This window comes from Agelaius tricolor, unplaced genomic scaffold, assembly GCF_023055355.1.
Source record: "Agelaius tricolor isolate 1412-34295 unplaced genomic scaffold, bAgeTri1.0.p SCAF_1, whole genome shotgun sequence".
In the NCBI taxonomy this organism is placed as follows: domain Eukaryota; kingdom Metazoa; phylum Chordata; class Aves; order Passeriformes; family Icteridae; genus Agelaius; species Agelaius tricolor.
The window spans coordinates 28,439,891-28,455,241 of NW_027269261.1; the positions used below are offsets into that span (position 1 = coordinate 28,439,891).

The 15,351-nt window shown below is 37.0% G+C and overlaps 1 protein-coding gene across 1 annotated transcript in view; it reads right to left on the bottom strand.

Annotated features, from left to right (window-relative positions):
• The window catches only part of BABAM2 (BRISC and BRCA1 A complex member 2), a 164,673-nt gene that overhangs the window by 31,559 nt on the left and 117,763 nt on the right, over positions 1–15,351 (bottom strand). Inside the window, exons 8-10 of the mRNA XM_071428010.1 lie at positions 6,345–6,444; positions 4,327–4,397; positions 2,797–2,879 (exon numbers count right to left, since the gene is read on the bottom strand). Coding sequence (XP_071284111.1) covers positions 2,797–2,879; positions 4,327–4,397; positions 6,345–6,444 — 254 coding nt within the window. The remainder of the gene's footprint in view (positions 1–2,796; positions 2,880–4,326; positions 4,398–6,344; positions 6,445–15,351) is intronic.

A 15,351-nucleotide genomic window follows, 5' to 3' on the forward strand; every position in this document is an offset into this window, starting at 1 on the left:
TAATGCTACTTAATTCTTAATTATGCACAGATAATGTAACTTGTGTCTTCATTTAATATTGATTGGTTATTGCATCAATGGCCAGACTTGATCTTAAAGGTCCTTTCCAACACAAATGATACTATAATTTATATATGGTATAAATACTGTATACAAGAACAAGAATACAAGGAAATATCTGTCTCCAAAAACTAATCATAGCTGATTTATAAACAAGAAGAGAAAGTCTATTGAAAAGTGAGCAGTCTACTGAAGTTTACTTACAAAGCTTCACACTGGGACTTACTCATAAACATTATCAGTATCAAAAGCAGTAAGCCTGATTAACAATTTCCTTTCCCATGTGGATGCATAAACGTCTCTAAATGTTTATTTCTTCTGCCTTATATTTGAAAGCACTTGATTAATTCTGAAAACTAAACCACTAAAGAAACAGTTCCTTGGACTAGTCTTTGATCTAATATAATAACTCCAGCAGCTTCATTAGTCTAATGATTAAGTTTGCAGCTAGGTAGCTCCTCGGTGTTTTAAGACAGAATGAGTAGACTCTGGTCTTCATTCTGTAACTACAGCACCAGTCTTTTTTTTTTTAGCATATGATGTTGTTCTAAGGTTATTTGGCTTCAGAAATTCAGAACTATTTTTCTATTCCTCTCCTCTTTAGCCCACTTTACTCAATAAAACTATTCTGAATAATTTCAACTTACTCTAATGTTTTTTGCTTCCTAGTGTCCAAACAAGTTTGTAACTCCCAATGCAAACAGTTGCAAAACAATGCCAAAGTTATTTTGGAAACCTCTGAATCCATCTTCTAAAGGAAATACAATCCATGTTAGTGTTTGTAAATCTCATCTAAATTGCAACCTCAAACCTAAAATTTTAACCAAAATTTAGATGCCAATAAATATGGTGCCTTTCATTTGAAATGCCACAGTGCTTGCAGTATACTGACCTATTTACTCTCTTCTGAATACTCTATCTACATACTATAGTAAATACATAAAGTAGAACAGTTTTCAACTTATTGCTATCTCTCCCAGACATTTTATTAGATGCTTGCTAAATATTCAAGTCTAATATACATAGTTATGTCAGTGGTTAGGAGATGAAAGCCTACATTACTTCACTCAGGAAATGAAGTGCAGGTTTCAGTCCTTTCATTGCAATATCCTTCAATGCATGGACCAGAAATGCTTTTGCACTGAATTGTTCAACAAGTGAGTGATGCAATGGCTTACACAGCTAAGCCACTGTATGATTTCTAAGGCCACAGGGTTAATACATAGTGATAAACTATTCAGTTATAATTGTAGCTTTCAGGCCAGTTTAATTGAATACCATGAATATTACACAGTTAAAACTTGCTCTGTTATTTAGCAGAAATTTGAATTTTGATTCCTCTGAAATCTAAGTGATTCAACATGTATTAAGGTATATTATCTCAGAGCACAATTCAAATCCACAGGAATTTTAACATTGATTAAATTAACCCAGATATGTTGGGGAGTAAAGGTGGGAAATCTTCAGGAAGGCTGCACATAAAGAAGTGTCATCTCATAGAAGACAATTGTCCAGTGACCAGTTCTCCATTGTAGTTGAGATGTAAGTAAAGATTTAATGAGGATAATTTTCCCAAAGATATTACTTCAATTCTGTTTTCCCCCCAAAATAAATTGTAATAACATGATGGAAGAGCTTTAATTTCAGGTTTGAGTTTTCTAAGATCATTAATGATTCTTAAGATCATTAGTGTGTGGTGAGCTAATCTTAGGGCATAGAAGGAAAGGGATTAGTGAGACCATTTTTTATGATCTGCAACACAACAACAGGATGAAGGACTTCTCTGAACAGCAAACCTGAATTCCTGCATTAAAAACTCTGGGACAAATTTTTGTGACATCATCAAGACAGCATGAGTCTTCCAGATGAAAAGCTAGCCCACAATAAAAAATTATGTAATATGAAAGACTCCAGTGCTAGAATTCTATCAAACACCAGTGCTGCAGCTGCCCACATTGCAGTGTAATAATTTTAAACATAAATAAGAAGAATAACAATCAAATCTAAAGAATTACGTGACTGAATTTCCCCAGATCAAAGTATCTTTGCTACCTGTGAATTTCATGAATTTCACCTTACCACAAGGAAAAACAGAAATTGAAACTTAAGGTAATATGCAACAGACAGTATCAAAGCCACATTTACTAATTTCCACATGGAGTAACTCTGACATATTTAAATTAAAAATGTATTTTTGATAGTAATACAATCTTCATTTAAAAATTTTAAACAACAGCAAAGCTAGCTACGTTGTTAGGACAGTTTTGCCTACACAGTTTCAGTCTAGGAATAAGTTTTGGATCCTGATGACAATATGCTGTTATTTCTTATGTGATATATTCTTTCTACATAAAGTGTCTTTACAGTTGTTATCAATGCATTAATTCCTGACAGTTACAGATGATTTTAGGTATTCCTGGGTAGAGTCTTCATCACTAACACTTTTGAAAAGCTGAGTTACAACAGTGAACTCAATCTTGAGTCAAATGACCAGAAAACCTTCCCAAGATCCTTTTGGCATTTTGTAAAGCCAACATTTCAGTATTGGTGTACATCCTCTCCCCTTCTCTAGATACAATCAAGATTTTGTGTTTTCTAAGTCACATCAAAAATAGATTAAGCACTGGATAAAAATAGCTAAAACTTTTAAATTGTTTCCTGTAATTGTACATTTTCCCTTTTGAACTTGTATCTTCAGAGGCTAGACATTTATGCCTGAGGCAAAGTGTTACTCACTGTGAACAAGGAAGCAAAAATCTTTCCACATCAGCAACAGAGTAAGCTTTGTGAATCCTTCTGCATCATATTCCACCACACCACTATCAACAAAAACACAACAAAAAATGAGTACAGTTTTTACCTTCAAATACTAGATGATGAATACATAAATTTTGTAATAGGGGGATTGTTATCTTTGTTTGTTTGTTCAGAATCTTCCAGGATTTGCTTTTTTTATTAACAGTTACAATTTTCTAGCTAATTGTAAATTTGATTAAACTTTTAATCTCAGTAATAGTTTTAATTATGATGAGGTATTGGAGGTTGTTACTCAAAGAAAGGCCATTTTCAGTTTAAAATACACTTTTGAATGAAAGAAGACCTGCTATCACATCTGCAGTCCTAAATTGATAAAAACTGTAGACACACAAATTCCCTGTACCTTACTCAAATTAAGATTATTTTTCATTTCTGTAGTGACTGAGAGAATAAAACTGAAAATAAGCAGGCTGAGCAGAGTTTAAATTTGAAAATTTGGAAGAGTATATATAAAAAATACAAAACATGAGATCATAACAAAAAATTCCATATAGAATACTTGTTTGATAGATGGATTAAAAGTTTCAACCATCAGAAGCTGGTATTCTCTGTCTGAAACAGTATCAGAAGTCATGAACCACAAGGCAGATGTCATATAATCATAGGAACACGTGGCCACTTCTATAATAGAGTTTTCTCAGAAGAAAATGAAATGTCTTGATAAAGATTAAACTTGCACTGTTTACTCATATGTTCAGTGGAAGTTATTGTTATCAATTTATCATTGTATTAAATTTGCTAGAAGCCACCTGTTTTCCTAACCTCACTTGAGAGACCTGAGATTTGAAGGGCTCCTGAATATCCATGAGACTGTCATCACTCCTTGGAGGCAGAAACCCCTCATCACAATCAGCTAAAGGCTTGGACTCTGGCTCAGTTTAGGCAGGAAACCAAAGTGCCAACCCTTCACAGTGCCACAGTAGCCCTGACTAATTCATTTGTGAAGCAAATGTGTCATCATGCCTGGCCATGCACCTTTCATCTGCAGGAATGCAACAGCACCCAAGAGCCTCATCTCTTGACACACAACATACAGGTTGTTGGTGGGAACAGCTGGTCTCCCATTCCTGCCTTTACACTGAGCAGGGGTTTCTGGCTCTTGCAAGGCTTGGAACCACACCTGCTTCCCCATTTTCCCACCTCAGTCACTGCTTGTTAGTGTAAAACGCCTTAAGTAATTGATTCAGAAATGAACATACTTCTTCTGCACAAGGAAAATCCCTACTGTCCCTTTCCCATCATCACCTATTTTCTAGAAAAATCAGATTGGCCACTGGCACAGAAGTACATTCCAGTATTGCTACAGAGAGACAATCTGTACACATCATTCTGTGAACAATGACTAGATTTCATCTCATCCAGTGGACAGCAGCCACACAACCACAAACCATATGCAAAAAATGAGTCTCCCCCACGCTACAGAAAAATATGCATCGGAAGAAAACTTACGTTCCAAAGTGACTCAGGAAAGCTGCAATGTACTCTCTTCTCTTATGGTATCCCTGAATAACATATTGTACCTTAAAAAAGAAAGAAAATAAATCCAGAGCTATAAAAAGATTAAAAAACCCAAGGCCCAGTTTGTCATGCATTTGTTGTTAAGGAAGATTTATGTTTGACATGGTAGAATTTCTGAATCCTACATTTAGCAGATTTCCCTGAAGAATCCTAAAGTGCCTTTGAAAAAAATTCTGGATCTTGCATACAGAATATCTTGTAAAGAAATCTCTTCAATCATGTCTAAGTGAAACTTGAGTCTTTCACAATAGACTGAAGCACTGTTTAACTGCATGAGACAAACACTGAAAGAAAGAAATGCTCATCCTTGCCTTACTGAAGCTTGAGTAGAAATCTGTGATAGGCAAATCAGTTATCTGAACTGACAGTAAGCTAAGTGTCAAAATAACATTCTGGTTATAAAAGAGAAGAAAAAATTAAATTTCTTGCACAACTGATCTTGGGTGTTTTCTGAAGACTGCACCTCCAACAAAATCTTCTGAACACTAAGCTCTTTCACTGGTTTCATGCTGACTCAGGGAGCCACCTACTCAACTGAGAGCATCAGTTTCTGAGGCACTCTGGGTTTTGAAAGACTTCCATCCTGGCACAGACAAAATCCAACAATGCTAAATTTGGAGACTTAAGGCAAAATCCTCCTCATACCATGTATGTTTTCTTGTTGATTTGGATGGCATCACTTAAGAGAACAGTGTGAGCAGGGTTTGACCCATAACAAAACCAATGCATGGGTCACCAGGCTGCAAGGACATCTGGTTTACAACTGGTGGCTTGGAAGTACTTATGGTATGGTTCTATATGTGATTCCCTGTGTAACTTCCTTTGCTTTCCAGAACCAAAACTAGCATTTTAAGATCCTTTTCTCCCTCACTGAAAAGAACAGCAAGAGTATTTTCTTGGCTATGGCAATACTAGAATTCCTTGGCTGGCAAATGCTTTCCTAAAATTACTGAAAAAGTCTTGATACAACCATTGCTGAGAGCTGTCTTGTATAACTTAGATTCTATTTATAAACTCAAGCATTATATTTTATAAAACACTAAGATTATTTTGAAGGCTTTGTGTAGGATCTGAAATGTTATTCTGGGAAGAGGAAAACATACGATAAGTTTGCTTAAGTGACTTCGTTTAAGAAAGGATAAAAACAGCCCAGTGTGCCTGCAGATTTTAAAAACAGAAAGTAATTTTAACAGAAAACCACAACAAAAACAACTCTAATGATAGATTCCAACGTAATTATGGAAACACATTCTGAAGAAACTTTTTCTAAAAGATAAAATTATTCTCTTCATTTAGACAATTGAAGGTAAATATAATATACAAGTAGGAAGTCTGTAATAGGTCAATATCTAAATGTTGACCCCCTAAGCCTTCTTTTGAAAATTATACTTAAATAATGGAGAAACTTTCAAAATACTATAATTGTTCTTTTTTGTTTAAACAGTAAGCTAACTGGAACACAACCTTTTCAGCAACCTTAAGTAGCTCTTACTGTATAAACATCCAAAGAAACTGCTGATTCAGTTCATCTGGAGGAAACATCTGAGAAGAAAAATCACGGAAACTACTCAAAACCTACCATAATGACTGGGGTATGAGAACTTGCAACTAGAACAATAATATGCAAACTACACATCTGTATTTACTAAAAACCAGTATACTGCAATGCAGTATTGCACAATACAGTAACATTTTATCCTAAATCATAACATGTCACAGTAAGGAAAAAAACTGCTCCAGGATCTGATCCCAAACTCACTTGTTTACCTAAAGGAGTCATTCTATTCAATGTCATGCTTAGGTATTCAGCTCTTACCAAGAATGTATTCCCTGTGTAGTTCAGCCTAAGTATGCCTTGCTTTACATACCTGGCAGAAGAATAATGATGTCTGTGGAAATGCAGTACAGTGCATCAGGGAAAGGAAAACTGATTGTCTGCAGCAGCTTACCTTGTTTGTTAGCAGCTGGCATACTTGGGGTACGTAGTCGATGAGACAACCTCCACCAGGAAAGGCTGGGATGTGAAGGGCAGATGATCCTCCAAGTGCACTAGAAAAATAAGTTAATTTAAGAATGCATTACATGTACAGCCTCTGGGATTTGAAAATTATTTCTGCACAGTCCTCTCTCCCTATTCTTGAAGTCAGATGGCCAAGAGGAAGTATACTTTATGCTGTGGTGATAATAAAAAGTAGTGAGTGATACCATCTATAAAAACAGGTTATACCATGACCCACTGTAAATTAACCACTGAAATCAAGAGTATCACTAATGCAAAACATTCTCTCAGGAAATATCTTTTTCATTGTGAACAGTTCTGTTTCTTAGCCCTCATCAGTAAGATGTGGAGTACTGTAGTTCAGATACCTTGTTAGTGGGGGAGGCGAGGTCCTGAAGTCCTTAGCTGTTCCAAAACCCACCTACAGTCAAACCAGCTAAGAATAATCAAAATAATTAGGACTGAGGAGTCATAGATGGCCAGATGCAAATATCAATCACGTCATTGACTCCAGTTTTGGACCACCCAATAGAACACTGATGTTAACCTACTAAATCAAGGGGGCAGTGAGCCAGAAAGATTATCAGGTACATGATGATGTAAGGAGGATGCTGAAAGAAATGGGTTTGTTCAGTCTTGAGAAAACACTGCAGAGGGGCTATACTGAGGAGGGAAGCTGAAGGCATATTGATGCCTTCAATTATCTAATGGAAAATTATAGAGATGGTGGAGTCAGAGGCTTCTCTGAAGTGGGGCTCAGTGGTGCCATGTCCTCAGAGACGCTCAAAGCTCAGCTGAACAACAGGGGTCATGAGCTGGCCCTGCTCTGAGGAGTGGCTTGGCCAGATAAGCTCCTTCTTGCTTATCTACGTTGGTTTATGATTATAGTCTATGATTCTATGGTTTTGTTCATGCCCAGTATGAAATGACAAAAACAAGGATATTAATTCTGTCCATGCACATACTGGGCATCTATATGGCAGGAATCACAGAAATAAGGTAACTTCAGAGATGTATTTAGGCAGCTTAACCATTTGCCTCTATCAAAGGACAGAAGACTGAAGCACACCTGCTATTACTCAGGATAATGGCTTCTTTGGTGTGGAAAGATCTAACACTTATTTAAATCAGACTGTATAAGGCAACAACTAGGTAAAGTCCATGCTACTTCCTTCCAGCAGCACTGACCTAAATCTTTCTTTATAGTCCCTTACCAAATCAAAATTTGCATTACACACTGTGGATTACATCATTCACTAACCATCCAGAAGCAACTTGGACACCATAAAAATGTTTCAAAAGCTAAGTTACTTTGGGTGGCCTCCTGTTTACATGCTGTTTCCATGACAAATTACACTGGCTAGAAAGAAAATTTCTTCTCTGCAAAACAAGTCTCTTACTCTCCAACAGGATCTGGCCTCTTATTTTCCTCAGTACTTGATAAGAAACCACTTTGGTAGGTATAAAGGTCTACAGTCATGCGTCCCTTTGAAGGAACAGAGCCTACATAAATCAAAAAAATCCCAAACTCATAATGAGGTATATGGAAATCTGCTGCTCAGGCAAAACAGTCTGGGTTTAGCAGACTGTTCACCACATGGAACAGTTCTGCAGGTCTGGATTTTGCATATGCAACGATGAAAAAAAAAAAAAGCCCTGAGTACACCACAGCTACATAAAAAAAACAAACAAACTTTTCCAGCAGAAGTAAGACTTGAATGGGATTTTTTTTTTAAACAGAATTCATTTTCCCTGCTGCTACCCCCTTACTAAAATTATTCACACAAGAATATAATTTTGCAACTTGTGGATGGTTTAAAGCACTGAAGTATGACTAAGATGATTAGAAAGTTGGAACATTTCTGAAACAATATGTTCTTACAAAATTGCAAGTATAGTGAGTCCACTGATCTGTAACATTGGAGAATGGAAAACTTCACCTCCTGGTATGTTGGAAGTTGTGAGCCTCACTTTAGGACACTGACTTCCAGTTTATGAAACTCCTTACATATAATGTAAATATATCCATAAAAGCCTCCAATCTCACACAGAGAAACTGGTACTGTCCACTTTGCATCCTGCCTTGCCTCATCTGACACCAGGTCTATGTTCCCTTGCAACATGGACATAGCACTGAAGATGCTCAGATGACTACAACAGGAATTACTGGCTTCTCTCCCAGTTTCAGTAGCAGGTATGAAACTAGAAGTCATCTCTAACAGACTACCCATGCCAAAAAAAAGCTTTCACTCCTATATCATCAGCTTACAATACATCTTCCAGACTGAATTATTATGATTTGTGAGTAAGGGTTTCTCATTTTACCTGTATCCATCTCTTGAAAGTAGCCATCCTGTAAAAATGTGTTGACATAAATGGAAATCTAGCCCTTCTCAAATGAAAAACAGACTGCTAAAAGGTGTGGTTTCTGAGAAAGAGGTCCCTCCACAGAAAGAAGGCTGGAGTTTCTAGTATAATTATCCTCTGAAAACAGAATAAAGCTGTACCATATATAATTTATATTCTGTAGAAATAATTATGGGTAGGGAAAATTAAGAGTGGGCAGGCATCTTTGTTCCCTCTATTGGGTCAGAGAATCTGCTTATTAAATATTTTAATAAAATACTGCATTTGCACAGGACCTTGCCTCTGACCATCTCAAAACTGTCTATAAACATTTAGCAATTAAGATTCATCTGCCTCATTAAACTGATACTTACCTTTTATTTTTAAACACGTAAAGAAGCTATTGCTCAAAGTTTGATTTGACTGTGCGGTACTACAATGTCTGTCATGTTAAAGGAACATATTTGCTGTACCTCACAACCCTGAGGACCAGGCAAGAGGAAGTAATAATTCATTTGACTTATAATAAACCTGCAACTAAGGAAAGAAGTGACTTCCACAATGCCAAAGAAGGACCTGTAAAGGATGCAAAATGGAGACAATTGAGCAAGGGAATGTCGCCATGCAGGTCAATATCCAAAGGCTGCTTTTTGAGGTACCTCACAGTCCAATCAAAAGAAAAAGTGACAAACATAGTGCTATAAGAAGCCTTTTATAGTGAAGGACATTCCATTTGGCAAAGTATTTCACCAGCACAAGCTAAAGATTGCTGCATGTCAAATCTGCTTTCCATATAGTTGGGCCTCTTGGAGCATAGATCTTAAACACTTCTGTGTGCAATCAAGCTTTCCTTCTCAGTATCAGTGCTATACACCCCTTACAAAAAAGCCCCATGCTCATTTTATCATGACAACAAAAAATGTTAAACAAAAAGCATCAAGAGATATGATGAGGAAGCACAGACAATTGCTCCCCTACAGCTGCCAGAGTAAGGATAGTTTCAGTACAATCAATTGAATTGTGTTTGATTTTTACACTGTTTTTTCCAATAAACTGTTACTTTTTAAAGGCTAGAATTCTAACAGTCTGGTATTTTCTGTAATTTTAACAATTCATGAAGCAACAGTCTTAGAGGATGCTATTTCATTTCAACTGGTACCAGGTGAAGATAAAATACATGGTAGATCAACCTGTCTCAGAGATAAGGTTGTACAAATATGCTGGAACAAAGATCTGCTGGCCTCAGAATTTTATTTGCTTGCTCTCACTCTAAGCTCTGCAAACCAACTTCATACATCTCATTTTAAGACAGAGCAGAGACTCCTTGCAGCAAGGTCCTGTCCTCCTGGACTTCCAGAGTCAGTCACAGTGTGGTTCTGATCCATGGTCTGTGAATTAAATTGCATTTTGTGAGGAACTCACTACTGAATTCAACAAGAGCAGCAGTCAGCCTGCATTAATAGAAGTTTTGTTCTGTGACATGCTGAAATACAAGTTCAGAAAGCGTAGCTGGAGTATGTTTACATTTCTGCTGTTGACTGGTGCATTCCAAGTGACTTGCTCTGTCTGTCTCTCAATGGCTCTATTTATTCAGGCCAACATACAAAATGCAAAATTCTTCCACATTTTTTGATAACTTCTAATTAATTAAAATGTCTTTCTCAAGAAATCATCCTCAATAAGTGGCTTAGCATTAATTCACCAATTTAGAGAAGTGACTGTTTTTGTTCTTGAGTATTTGCTGGTAAAGAAGCAGTTATTTGCCCATCACTTCATTAGGGAAGAAGGGTACTTGCAAGTTTCAGCCTCAGGGGACTGAGTGCTTTAGCAAAGCACACTTACAGGCATGCAGAGAGATGCCCTTTCTCCTATCCCTACCCCTGTCCCTACAGCTCTTGGGCCTGCCCAGTTCCCCTAAACTCCCTCATTAGCACCACCTCTTCCCTGCAATTCATTTTGCTTCCCTCTTTCTCCAAAGAGAAAAAATGCAGGTTTCTCTAGATTGCTGGGAAACTTTTGAGCTAAGTTCTGAAAAATGAGGATTATTTCAGACCACCCTCTGCATCACAGTTTGACGAGTTAAGTGCTAACACAGGTTATGCTACTACAGCTAAGGACCTGTGCACACATAATACAGTTTATATTTTGTGCTCCCCCCTTACCTATTCCCATTCCTCATTTTCAATAATTGCATAAGCTTTTCTGTGAAACAAATATCACAAAGAACATCAACAGAAAAGCTATACTCTTAAAAGTATACCTTACTTGATAGGAGGCTTTTTTTTTAGGGAGAGTAGAAAATGTGTATTTGGGTGAGGAGGTTCAGAACTGTAAGAATCATACTTATCCTGAATACAGTGTGTTACAGCATTAAACAGCCTTATACCAAAAGAAAGTGGTACATAATATTGACTGCACTCAACATTTCTAACTCCAATATATTCTTTCTGCAAAACACACAGAAAACAGGGAAAAGACAAGTTCAATGATTGTGAATGATGGAGTTATAGATTTGTCTAACTTTGAAAATGTAAACAAATTAAAAACTTGCCTCTGAGTGCAAAGACCTTTCATATGGGTTTAAAGAAATTAGGAGCTTTTCTGTCAGTGTGGCTAGTGTTAGCGCATTGTCAAATCTATATACCAGTGATGGAAAGTAGACTTTAGACTTTTTAGACTACAGTCTTTTATTTTAGCAAGACTGGTAAAATTACCTTTTTAACTCTCTGTAAGACCTGCTGTATTTTGAAACTCAAGCACACTGCAAACAGACATGAGCATTTAAAGGGTTTATTACTCATGATGGTTATACCCAAGAGTAGCCTCAAGCGTGTGGAAAGAAATTCCCTTCTTTTTGCTTTTTTTTCCTATTTTGAGAGGCATGTTAAAGGCTTTGATCTCCTTCCCTGTTCTCTTTGTCTTTTGTTGCTGAAGTAAATAGTTGACTTTTTTTCTTTTGCAGTTTCATCACTTTAGTACATTACACCATTTGGCACAGGAGACACAAGGAACCACATCAAATAAAAGCACGTGACCACAAAAGCTGCCTTAGCAACCATGATCCCAGATTTGCTGTCAGTTTACCATTTTTCAGACTCGCCTGACTGCAACCAAATCCCTCCTATCACACAAACAACGTGGTGCTTGGCAGAAGCCTTGGGATAGTGCTTCCATCAGCAACACAAAGCTTAGCAGTAAAATAACAGAACATTTGTACTGAAAAATTGGACAGTCTAGGTTTGAGACAGCATTTTCTTTCCTTTCCTGTAATAGTCCATTTGAAGCAAACATAATTAACATATTGCTTGTCCACTCAAATCTATCCCAAAGGGAAGCATGTCCAAAAGAACTTCCATTCTATTTTTAAAGAAACAACTTTTACTTTGAATTACTTCTGCTATAATACTGGTAAAACAGAAATGTATGATTTCAGCCAAGAGATCTAATCTTATCTAATCTATATTATTGAATGTTCTGGAAAAAGAAATACAATCACAAATAGACCCAAGGGAAAACTATGCCAAATCCAGTTATCTGAAGAAAGAATCCTGGTCAAACTCAGACTCAGCATCTGGCCATTACAGCTGAAAGGATGATACCATCATTTTTTCCTTGACCTACTAGTGGTTCAGAGTAAATACCTCTGAGCTTGTCCTGACTAGTGACTGGAAAAAAATATGAAATAATCACTGTAAAGAGCAAATACTAAAACCAGAATGTATTCTAGTTTCACAGAATGTGCAGAAAACTGCAAGTCAGACTTACTGAGCTTTATTTCAGTTCTTCTGCTGACGCTGTATGTTCTAGCATGTTATTTCAGCATTCTGCTTCTCTGCTTGCCCACCTATTATGTTCAGATGCTTATACTGAAGTACATGGAAGTTTAATAACATTCATAGACTAGTACAAAAACTGTGGGATGAAGGAATCTTTAAGTGCTAATAAATACATGTTTGGGTTAGTCCAACTTCTCTATTCTGCTGCAGGTAAATTTGTAAGAAAGAAGCAGTTGTCTATAATGCATTAGCCATTTTAGACAAAGTGGTTACACCAAGGAGACTTACATTAAGTGTATAGATTCTAGGTTCTAGCAGACTTTAACCTATCAGACTTAAATGCAAACCATACCTAGAGTGATTCAATACTGAAGGGTTTGTGGGGATAAGAGCTCTGTCCCCAGGATTCTATTGCTTCTCAAAGAAAATAACTCAAGTAGCATGACATTAATAGATGGCTAACCCTATAATTACATTAGAATTTGTTTCTTTTCATCCCTTCACTGAGTACTGAGAGCTAGAGGCAGAAAGAACAGATACTCCCGCAGTATCAAGTTTTTCTTACTGCTTATGATAGCATAAAAGTCTGAAAATATTAGTATTTCCTCTATATTTGATAAATCAGGACTGAAAGGATTTTTCCTTTGCTTAATGGATCTTTACACACAGAAATACTCTGCATAAAGGGGACTGCCAGATTTCTACTGATGTGTTAAATGAGTAAAAAGCTGGGCTGCTAGTGCTGGAGAAGGGAGCACTCCACCATCCTCTCATCTCACATTCTCTGAAGTAACAAAACCACAAGAGGATAACAATTATTACCTGGCTGATGGGACACTTGATGTCACACAGTGGTACCACAGGGCACACAAGCACTCTGCCTACAACAGGCACCACATTGCTTCCTTCTCTGGGTGACAGGACCCCCTTTTATAAACTGACCTGTGGCTCACAGCAGACAGCTGGGCAGGGAGGCAGACCTCCATCAGACCTCAAGGTACAAACTCATGGAAAAGTCCAAGCAACAGAAATTATCAGTGAGGCCTTGAAGTGTACAGGTTAACTTAACTGGTGTCAACAATATCACTCCATAAAATGGTACAAAATTTATGGTCACTTATTCATTCTGACAACATAAAAGTGAAAAGTATAAAGCAGTATATTTCAAACTATTTAAAAGTATTAATATAGAATTGTTTTTCATAATACACTACTAACAGGTTCAAAAAGAAAATATGAAAAGTTCTGCAGGTTATAAAAAGACTTTTAGCCTTCTCTTTAAGGCTAAAAATTTCTCACAAATGTTGCTTTTGTGTTGCAACTTACTGAACTGATGCCCCCTTACTCTTTCTGCAAAAAAATCACCAGTAGCAATGTGTATTGCAAATGTACTATACTTAGTCAACTGAGGCAGATAATAATGAGAGTCCATAACAAATGACAGAAGAGCTGAATTTAGAGACACTTCTTATGATATCAAAAATAGAACTTTGGTGTATCCTTCCCCTTCCCTCCTAAAAGGTACTGCTTACTAGTATTAATTCCAATTAATAATATTAAATTGTAAATATTTTTACTAAATAATAATTCATTAAATAATATTTACAGGAAACAGATATAAGAAGCCCTGAATCAGTTGCTAGATGCCTCACATTTTAAAGAGGAGGGCATGGTTGCTGTCCCAAAGAACTCTCACAGTCTACTATTTCAAGCTACACTGCAGAGAAAGGAATTGAATGAGAGGGTAGGAAGCATGCACATTGCAAAAGGAGACTTAAACCTTTATCACTTACAATGTAGATAAATAATTTCCAAAGCATTTTGCTTATTTCTTAAAGGTTGGCAACACATTAAGAGAAACCTGAGTGAGAAGTGAAGAAATGTCGTGAACGGCGGGAGAAATGCGACACACCATATGCGATGAATAGCAAATCCCGAAGTTTATTGAAACCCCACACATATTTATATTGGTGTTAATGAAGCTTATACATATTGCAAAAGCTGAGCTCATTATTGGTTAAAGCACACTTAGATCAACCACACCTACTTCTATCTTCTAACAATTATTTTGCTTCTATGTTTGCATTCTTCTAACTTTTCTACCTAAGATAACTACATTTTCTGGCAAGCGATTTTCTCCCCCGTCTTCCCGTTTCAGGGAAGGTCACTGTGACCTTTGTCAGTGATTGGACACTGGTTGCTCAGTTCCCAGCTTGTTTCCCCTATCCTTATCCATTGGTATCACATCGAAATGTCCTTTCTCAGCTAACCAATTATCCAAAAAGCTCTCTACATCTCCCCCGTTTTTCTGTTGAACAAGCATGGTTTGATTAAATGCGGTAGTTATTATCTTTTACACCATATTCTGTAAGCATATACAAAGACAAGGCAAGACTAATACTAACAACAAAGCTACAATAGCCACTACAATGCTAACCTTAACAATAGAACGTAACCATAATCTTAAGTTTAAAGATTTGAGCCATCCATCAATACCAAGGCCTGATTCTACCTGTAAGTTCCCAGTTAACCTCCGTAACTCAGAGAGCTGTGAGTGTACAGATTGTGCATGATCAGAGAGATTCATGCAACACATGCCCTCAAATTCATCACAACCATGGCCTTGTGCAAGTAAGAGAAAATCAATTGCAGGTCTATTTTGAAGTGTCGCATGGCGAATAGAATCTACATCAAGCAAAAGACTGGAAATCGCTAAAGAAGTTGCACTTGTTTGTTTAGCAAGCCAACACCCTAACCTATTTAAAATAGCATGAGCACCTGCTGCCGATACCCCTGGAGTTAAGAAAGATGCCGCAACTATGGCCGCTGGGGACC